At 49.0% G+C, this 10,000-nt stretch overlaps 1 protein-coding gene across 8 annotated transcripts in view; it reads left to right on the top strand.

The window, feature by feature from the left end:
• The window catches only part of ttyh1 (tweety family member 1), an 18,362-nt gene that overhangs the window by 3,397 nt on the left and 4,965 nt on the right, over positions 1–10,000 (top strand). For all 8 annotated transcript variants that reach the window (XR_009527936.1, XM_060064037.1, XM_060064035.1 and 5 more), the window contains 7 exons: positions 1,331–1,498; positions 3,663–3,892; positions 5,855–5,966; positions 6,966–7,297; positions 7,910–8,005; positions 8,253–8,325; positions 9,820–9,895. Coding sequence is in view for 7 of the 8 variants with exons in the window: in XM_060064037.1 (XP_059920020.1) it covers positions 1,364–1,498; positions 3,663–3,892; positions 5,855–5,966; positions 6,966–7,297; positions 7,910–8,005; positions 8,253–8,325; positions 9,820–9,895 (1,054 nt within the window). In the remaining variant the exon portion in view is untranslated. The remainder of the gene's footprint in view (positions 1–1,330; positions 1,499–3,662; positions 3,893–5,854; positions 5,967–6,965; positions 7,298–7,909; positions 8,006–8,252; positions 8,326–9,819; positions 9,896–10,000) is intronic.

The raw sequence follows: 10,000 nt of genomic DNA, 5'->3' as shown, positions 1-10,000 counted from the left end.
AGCTGTTTGTGTACAGTGTGAATGGATACTTGTCTTATGGATATGTGAGCTGTGACAACAATTAACAAAATGGAAATGTAGTGCCGGCAATTATTTGATTTGGGACATTTGGACGAATGCAATCATTAAGGTGGCTCATTGTAATAGGCTTAAGCCGGCCTTTCTGGCCAGGGGGCAAGTTGTTTACTCATTCTGGGGCAATTACGGCCACCCCAACATATAAACGTGAATTGAAAACACCAATCTCATATCTATTCTCTACTTATTATGATCAATGGAGGAACTTTGATAGAACGTGTTACTGTGTGCAGCAATTCAGTCTTCATTCAACTGAACAGCTGCATCAGAAGACAAGTCCGCACAGAGCCAAACCTCAGCGCAAATGCTTCTGATTTTATTGAACCCTATAAAAATTCAAAGAATGCTTGCTGTGACCAGCGTTTGGCTGTGCTGTACAACCCTTTCTTTTAAATGTCACTTGTTGTTATGGTCCATTCTCTGCTCCAAGCCCCTCCCTAACACCACTATCTTCAGGAGAAAGGCCTTCTGATATTTTCATCTACACAACCCTTCGCTTGTTGTGCACTACAGTCCCCCCCCACTGTTTCTCCTCTGTCTTGTGCCAGGGAGTCCAATGTGTGTTTGGGCTAACGACCAGACTTTGTCCTTTTACCCCAGCACCTACTCGACAGCCCCCCCCCACCCATCCTCCAGACGCGCCCACAGGCCTTTTCATACGCGTGTTTATACTCATCTAATATCACACCACCCCCCATGTCACTTTACATTGATTTGTGTTCACTATAAACTCCTTATCCAAAGGCTAAGAGGCCGTTTTTTTTATTCATGGTTAACCAATGCATGCTCTACAAAAAACGGATACAACACAGGTCTATCAAAAACACATCTGTTCTCCTGAAGGTCGCTCTTCGTTTTCTCAAACAGCTTTTCCTTAATTGTTCGGCGTTAAACGTCGACAGTAACAACCCCAACCTGCTCTCCAGACTAACGTGAGGCCGCGCTAATCTCAGTCGTCCCAGCGAGGTCCTTCAGGTTTACTCTGGTTAACTCTAAAGAGGAATGGACGGATGGCATTCCAATCGTTGTATCAACTGCAGGGTCCACGGTCATAAGTTGTAAGTGGGGCAAGTTGCTAGGCGACAGGTCACCCCCCCCTCCCCTCCTTCTCCTTCTCCTTCCCATGCTTCCCAATGGGCCAGCCACACCTTCACCCTTCCTCAGCGGTGCGTCCCTCCCCCCTGTGGGCTCGCTCCCACCTTACGTCCTACTCTCACGTGGCCTTGAACCCTCTGTGTGCTCCCCGGTGCAGGGTGGAGGAGCGGGGGGGGTTTGATCCGGGAGCATGGCTGCCATGGCGTTGGTCCCCAGCTACAGCCCTTCGCTGTGGGTCCGGGTGTGCCACGCCCTCCCCCGGCTGGACCTGACCATGGTGATGAGGGACAACAGCTTCATCCCCGACAGCTGGGAGTACCAGCAGGTAAAGGGCACCCATCACCAAACCGGCGCCCGCACCTCACCGCACACAGCAGTCACCCTGGGGAAGGCTCCGAGCCTCACCCTTCACCACACCGGCCCCCGCACCTCACCACACCTGGGGAAGAGCCTCATCCACACTCGTGGTCCAGTCTCTGATGTCGCTTGCTTATCGCGGTTTTAGTGGAGCGCTGGTGCACTTATGTACAGGGACAGGACTACAGGTCGTCTTTCAACTGCGAGTGAGACAGTGCATATGACGGTGCTCACAGACGCTTACAGATTTGGACAAGACTTCGCCAACCAAATCTCAGCATTGCGCCTTTCAGTTCCTTAGAAGGTGTGAGAAAGATAAGTGCCTCTACATGAGCACCGAGATTCCACCGATTTCACGATGGCATACAGAAATCAGAGAAACAGTTGCACAACCAGTTTTGGAATAAACCTCTTAGTATGTATTTCAACACGACTAAACGTCTTTATATATATATTGCTATTTTTTCGGTGTGCCAGTTTGTTGGGTTTTATCCCGTCTCATCCGTCCAGAGAACAGGCCTCATCATGAGCCAGTCCTCCAGCGAGTCTTGTCACACTCGGTGTTTGTGACTTTCCCATGGCGCAGAGAGCAAATTATCTTCCAGAAGAAGAAAGAAAAAGAGACAGCAAGTGCTTTGAGAGAGAGGGGAGGTTGCTGCTGAGAGAGAGAGAGAGAGAGAGAGAGAGAGAGAGAGAGAGAGAGAGAGAGAGAGAGAGACAGACATAGAATGAGAGAGTATGAAACAGCGCAGAGGGAGAGCGCAATGGGCAAGTAGAGGAAAGTGGAATGGTGGAAAGAGAAAAGGGGAAAACGAATCAGAGTGAGGGAGAGAGAGAGAGAGAGAGAGAGGGGGGGAGGAGAGAGAGAGAGAGAGAGAGAGAGAGAGAGAGAGAGAGAGAGAGAGAGAGAGAGAGAGAGAGAGAGAGGGGGGGAGGGAGAGAGAGAGAGAGAGAGAGAGAGAGAGAAAGAGTGAGAGTGAGAGAGAGAGAGAGAGAGAGAGAGAGAGAGAGAGAGAGAGAGGGAGAGAGAGAGAGAGAGAGAGAGAGAGGAGGGGGGGGGGGGAGAGAGAGAGAGAGAGAGAGAGAGAGAGAGAGAGAGAGAGAGAGAGAGAGAGAGACTGGCCGTGAATGTATTTAAATAGGTCACAGATTATTAATAGAGATTCACTGGGGTGGATAGAAAGAAAGAGAGGGGGGGAGGGGGAGCGAGCGAGGGAAAGAGAAAGCGGAGGAGAGCGAGAGAGAGAGAGCGAGAACGTGGGGAAACCGGGATGCATGGGTGGGGGTAGAGATGTTGAGGGGGCATAAGAAGACAGGGAGAGAGATGTAGAAATAGGGAGGGAGATGGGAGAGGGAGTGAAGATAGGGAAACAGGGGATGGCAGTTAGCAGATTGAGATAATGCCAGAGATAATGCTGTAAATATCACAGGAAAGTTGACTTTATGACATGAAGAGCCCTGACCAACTGAAAGCGTAGCACGGCTTAGTGACGTTACAACTAACACCGCAGTGCAGGAGAAGAGCTGGTTAAAACCACATGAGGAGGATCCAGACCATCAACAGCTGAGCAAAACCCCCCTTATTATGAGTGGGATTAAAGGCATCATGGAATCACCTTATAATTTTAAATATATATACACAAGTACGTGTATAAACATGCGGTATAAATATAAAGTGTGGCTTATGTGGGATTCACGCTCTGTGAAGATTTTTTTTTAAATTTGTATCCTTCTCCTGGTGGAGATGGGTTTGCAAGACGAGGACAAACGGTGGCATTTAAGAGGATTACTTCCCATGTTTCCCCCTCCTTGTTGCTGTTCACCACAAATAAAAATAGAACTCAGTGATTCAGTGACTCATTTACTGTCTGACTCCTCTCTCGCGCTCTCTCTCTCTCTGTCTCTCTGTGTTTTTATCTGTCTGTCTCTCTCTCTCTTGCTCTCTTTCTCTCTCTGTCTCTCTCTCGCACTCTCTCTCTCTCTGGCTCTCTGTCTCTCTCTCTCTGTCTGTCCCTCTCTGTCTCTCTCTCTCTCTCTCTCTCTCTATGTCTCTCTCTCTCTCTCTCTCTCTCTCTCTCTCTCTCTCTCTCAATGTCTCTCTCTCTCAATGTCTCTCTCTCTCTCTCTCTCAGACTCTGTTGGTTCTGTCCAGCTTGTCAGCCGTCGCCCTCGTTATCTCCCTCCTGGTGGTCCTCTCCTTCCTCATACACTACTGCTGCTGTCACCGTGGCGACCGCAGCGAGGGATCGGAGGAAGAGGAGGAGGATGAGGATGCCAGCACCGGTCACGGCTACAGCGGGCGGAAGGGGCGGGGCATCTGCTGTGTCACATGGGTGGCGGTGGCGTCTGTCACTCTGTGCTGGTAAGAAGATGGAGAAGAAGAAGTCGGGGGTGCAGAGCCGATGTGCAAATGTCTTGATAACACAGCCTAGTCCAAGGCCAATCGGTGACCTCGTGTCCTTCGTGCTGTCACTGATGACATATGATTTCCATCATCATCATCATCATCATCACCGTCATGACCCTCACTATCATCCCCATCGTCGTCTTTAACGTCACATGTTCACAACATCATATGTTTGTCACATTTCGCGTGATCACTGAGTTACGCAGTCACGCAGTTGTGTGTGACTCAACGATTCCGCTTGCTCCTATGAAGCACAAAACATTGTATCTGTGCATATGATCACCGCACTGCACTGTGTGTGTGTATGTGAGTGTGTTAGTGTGTGCGTGTGTTTGTGTATGTGTGTGTTTATGCGTATGAGTGTGTGTCTGTGTGCGTGTGTATGTGTGTGTTTGTGTGTTTCCTGGCCACTAGAGTTAAGAGGTTCAGTAGAATTTGTAACTCACAGTAGTTTGTGGTCACATTAACACAGCCTTACGCTTTTATGAGGAATGTGATGTGGTCCATAAACATTGCAGTCATTGAACCCCGTCAGCGGCTGCAACGGTGTGCATGTGTTTGTGCGCTCGTGTGCGCACGCAAGCGTTTCTGTGGGTCGGGAAGGACAGGAAGAGGCGAAGCAATGAGGAAATCCGAGTGCTGACACACGCCTTCAATGTCTTCCACAGTGGTCGACCACACATCTCTGTTAGTACTGTCCGTGTGCAGGGCATTCACCACTTCCACCTCAGCAGCGTAAAGATCTCAGATCAGCTGCCCGCCCCGCTGAGCCGCTCACATCTGGTGGTGATCACTCAGTTACCGGGTCAACGCAGTATGGCATTATATTGAGTCCCTGCCGACCTCAGGAAAACATGCTACCAGACGGTTTCTAAGAATGCAGCCGCAGCAGCAGACCGGAAGCCACTGGTCCGAGCCCAGTGTGAGCTGAGAACCTCTCTCCTCGTCTGTTATTGTAACGCACACATTAATATCCCTGGCTCCTACATAACATGGCCGCCTATTCGATTCCAGTGGACTCCGAGTGTCTGCTTATTGCTTTAGAAGCCGCCTTGCATCCTATTGCTTGATCAGACAGGACGTAATGCACTGCATGATCTAATTTAAGCTGTTGTGCTGCTGATGTTATCACTTCCATGTGTTGGGGCCTGCTCTCTCCTCGTGCTCTCGTTGGTTGTCTCCCTCAGTATAAGTGAGGTATAAATGGGTTGTTGTGGGGTTGTATTGAAAAGAGATGATGGTCACCTTGTAGAAATTATTCCACAAGGCAACTCTCCCAGAGAGTTGTCTTTGGTTAAAACACATATAGAAATACTTATACGTATGAAACAACTGTTGACTGCATATCAATTTGAAAGCTTGAAATGCATGCACACACTCCCACTCTCCCATCAACAACCCCCCCCCCCCAGACACACAAACACAAACACACACACACACACACACACACACACACACACACACACACACACACACACACACACACACACATACATACACACACCTACTTTGCCCCCTGCTTTCTAATCTGGGTCAGATACTATGTGGGAGATTGGGTAATACCATTCCATCGCGGTTGAGGGGGGAGGGGGGATTTGATCTCTGAACATCTGTCCATCGCCTTAATCTCAATATTTGAATAAGAGAAAAGATGTGTAAATATGTGTTGATATGTTTCTAATATTCCTTGCTGCCAAAGCCCTCATTTGAGGAAATCTCCACTGGGTTTAGCTCACCCAGAGCACACATCACATCCTCACTCCCCTTCCATCTGGATGTGTCACATTCATTTAATATGTACATATACACACTGAATTAAACATGACTTGCATGCCTCTCCTATCCCTGCTTGTCTCTTTCTCCTTCTTTTCCCCTCCACTCTACTCTAAATTCATGTATTTTTTTCCCCCTTACTAGTGTTGCTATAGGCGTTGGTTTCTACGGCAACAGCGAGGCTAATGATGGGATGTATCAGTTGACCTCGTCTCTTCTCACAGCCAATTATACTCTCGCTTCTATCGATCTGCTGGTGAGTGTTGCTCTCTGCCAGCCGAACTGAACACACATGAAGAATGCCTACCCTGTGTGTGTGTGTGTTTGTGTGCGTCTGTGTTTATTTGTGCACCTGTTTGGCTGGGTGACATACCAAAAGGAATGGGTTTTTGAACTTCTGAGGGTGTTTTATTGAGGCTCCTCTGGTTTCAAGTGGTCAGACTGCGGTTTGCGTGTCACTCTGATCAGCGTGTTTTCATCGGGCCCGTGCGGTCTGAGTGAGGGGAAATGACAGACTGTATATAATTGCATGAATACACATGAGGATAAACAGACACGATGTGAAACAGCCCACATTTTCTCTTTTTCTCCTTTCATTCATTCTACAATCAACTGCCCAAATGAAGTTGCTGTAAACATATTTACAACTCCAACAATACTGAAGATTAAACACACACTTTGCTCCCTCCCTCTTTCAATGTTGATCAGGGCTTTAGATAAACCCATGAACTCCAAATCCCACCGCTCCTCCTCCCTCCACCGGGGACCAGCTACTGCCAAATGTTAAAGAACAGCCCTTGTTAGTACATTGAAAACACCTGCCACTAACTCACCTGTCTTCCAATCAGCTCCCGGAGCCACGCCCCCCTCCCATCGCCCCCCACAGACAGAGCTCCCCCCCACAGCTCCACAAACACTCAAGAACCCACAGTTGTATTTATCAAGTGTTAACACAGGGCAGTCTGAGTAATGCAATGCTTAGGACCAGGCGGTCCTCATCTACATAGCAGGTATGAGGTAACAAGAGAAGCAAAAGTACAAAATAAGAGTAAATAAGAAATTAGAAAAAGTAAGACAATAAGAGTAAGGAATATAAATTGATACAAAAATAATAGATTCAGTGTAATACAATAGCATCAAGAAAACACAAATAAATAAATTAAAAAAATTAAATAAATATATAAATAGTAATATGAAATCATGACTATCAACTCCCATAGGAGCTCACCCACATTCTTCGCCCCTTCCTCCCCAGATTGCAGACACCATCAGTGGGCTGCAGGTGTCCATTTCCGGCCCTCTGTCCTCCATGGAGGAGCTGTTCGCCGGCAGCAAACCCTTTCTGACGTCCACGCGCAACTGCCGCCGGCTATCGGACAACGTGATCAACCTGCTGTCCTCCATTTCCATGGCCCGCTCAAGTGGGGGTCTGGCCAACGAGAGCGCCAGCATAGGGGCCCCCATCGCCGCCCTCACCCCGGCCCCCCCGTCTGTCGCCCCCACCATTTCCCCAGGCGGGGGGATCATGCCCAGCCCCTTCTCGCCCGGCTGGGCCGCCAACACCCTGATGGTCAACGAGGACTACAGGTACGACCGCTCCCATGGGCTTCACTGGGTTGGTCATGTTGTTTATGGCGGCGATTAACCTCAGACTCAGAGCATTAAGGAACAGGCAGGGGTTTACATATCGCTCAAGGATGTGAATAGCTGGTCTGCATACATTGGGGATTGAATCTAATACTTTTGGCTATGAGTCGACCTCCCTAGCCACTACAGTAGCCTGCCCTGCTTTGACCAGACATCTGGATGCTATCAGAATCTGATTCTGAACAATTAGTTCAGTACTACCCGATACTACTCTTTAATGCTCAGTAGACACAGACAAGACGGTGTCTTGCGTCTATTGTCCACTTTTAAGTGTTTCTCTCCCAGTATTGCCTGGGTATGCAGAGCAATACTGATCAATGACATGTTTTAGATAGAGGATGCAAAGAAAGAATAGTCAAAGGCACACAGACAATGTTTATCAAATGTCTTATTATGTTATTATTATTATTCCCTACACTCTCCACAGAAATATTACTGCAAAGAAAGGGTTATGCAGTTGGGTTATAATATAGGTCAGGTTTTCTTTGCTTTAATAACCTTGTTTATTGGCTTCTTATTTCGTGTGTGTGTGTGTGTGTGTCTTTGCTCCAGGTGGCTGTCCTACGTGCTGCTTCTGCTCCTTGACCTCATCGTGTGTCTCTTCATCTTGCTGGGACTGGCCAAGCAGGCTCGCTGGCTACTCATTCTGTAAGTACACACACACACACACACACACACACACACACACACACACACACACACACACACACACACACACACACACACACACACACACACACACACACACACACACACACACACACACACACACACACGCATCAAACTAGCCCCTAGCAGGGGAACATAAGAGAATCCACTTGAATAAAATATCAAAAATGTCTCCTCTTCTGTTTGCTCCTCCGCCTCAATCTCCTCCATCACCCCCACCCTAAAGGATGACCGTCCTGGCCTGGCTGGCCCTGTTCCTCAGCTGGGGATCCCTGGGCCTGGAGACTGCCTCCGTAGTGGTGAGTCGGCACACAGCATCCAGCTGCTCCATAAGGGCAGGGGCTCGAGGGACCAGCAAAGAGGCTGTGGTGGGGAGATGGAGGGGAGTGGTCCCATATGGGTCTGAATGGCCGTCACTCGGAGGAAGAGCAATTTAGGGTGCGACAACCCCCAGTGGCACGCCAAAGCCATGCTAGGAATCCCTGGCAGAGAGCAGAGTCCGGCTCGGGAACAGACTGGCCTCTGTTGTAGTGTGTGTGTGTGTATGTGTATGTGTGTGTGTGTGTGTGTGTGTGTATGTGTGTGTGTGTGTGTATGTGTGTGTGTTTCTGTGGCCATTATGTTGCACTGTGAAAAGACCTGCCTCCTAGGGAACTCTGCAGTCATGGCGGTGGACCAAAAAGAAAAAAGAAAGAGGAAAAATAGGACAGAGATTAAAGATTCAATGTGCGTGTGCGCGAGTGTGTGCCGGCACATGTTTGCGTGCAAGCAGTGCTGTCACTGCGTGGGTGCACGGCTTTGAGGAGCAAAGGAGGAGGATGCTTTCAACCAGAGTAGGGGGAGGGAGGAGTCGGGGCGAGAGAGCATCTAAGACTTATTTGAGCGAGCCTAAGAAAGAGAGGAGCAAAACAAAATGACGACACACACGTCTACTCCGGCTCAAGAGGAAGAAAGGGTCACTCGATAACATCTAAAATAGCCTTAAACCTACCCCCTTATACACAAAGAGCGGCAGATGCTACTTCTAACCTGTGCCATTTGTGTGTGGGGGTGTGTCTCTGGAGATATGCATGTTTTGACTGGGGACTGAGCAGGATGGGTGCGGGGAGGAGGGTGTCCTGGGGTCACGTGGTTCTGGTGGGAGACGTCCCAGGGTCTGGGGGTCCAAACAGAGCTGCTCTGTCCCCGCCGACAGCAGCACAATGCAGCAGCTGTGGCCCTGCATGCTTTGGCCTGGATTTGCACTTGCTGTGTGTGTGTGTGTGTGTGTGTGTGTGTGTGTGTGTGTGTGTGTGTGTGTGTGTGTGTGTGTGTGTGTGTGTGTGGGGGGTTCTCACTCCCTCTCCTGGTAGGGGACTCTCAATTCCAGCCAAAATTGTGTGTGTGACTCTATGCAATTTGTATGTGTGATCAGTCGTCTACACATAATGTTTTTCCTGTTTACCCTGGCAATGAGGAAGTGTGGACTGTAATGAAAGATAAACAGTAATTAAAAAGGTATTGATGAGAACGGGAGAAGAGACAGAGTTTGCAGCCGAAGGGCTGATCAGAAGAGGTCTGTTCAGTTCAAATAGAAGCATGTGACAGCGCCACCAGCAGATCAATACGGCCGGCAAACCACAAGGCAGACATCAGATACACGAGCAGGGGAAGTGTGTCAATGGGTCGGCCTTTCTCCGCTAACTCTGTCCCTGCCCATATCTCCCTCTCGCTGACTCTCTCTCTCTTTAATTTCCCCTCTCCCTCTCTATATCTCACTCCTCTCTCTCCCCGTCACACTCTTTGCGTCGCAGGCTCTCAGTGACTTCTGCACTGACCCGAACACGTTTGTGCTCAACTCCACTCACTTCAACTCTGGGACCAGCTCAGGTATGGCTCCAGAACAATGCTTTCATTATAACCCCATGCCATGGGAGAGGCGGCCCTCTCACCTGTTGATCATGATCTCATCTCATCCTTCTGTGTAAACATTAT

Source organism: Gadus macrocephalus, chromosome 11 (assembly GCF_031168955.1).
Source record: "Gadus macrocephalus chromosome 11, ASM3116895v1".
NCBI lineage: Eukaryota > Metazoa > Chordata > Actinopteri > Gadiformes > Gadidae > Gadus > Gadus macrocephalus.
The sequence above is the reverse complement of the archived record's forward strand: the minus strand, read 5'-3'. Positions and strand labels throughout refer to the sequence as shown.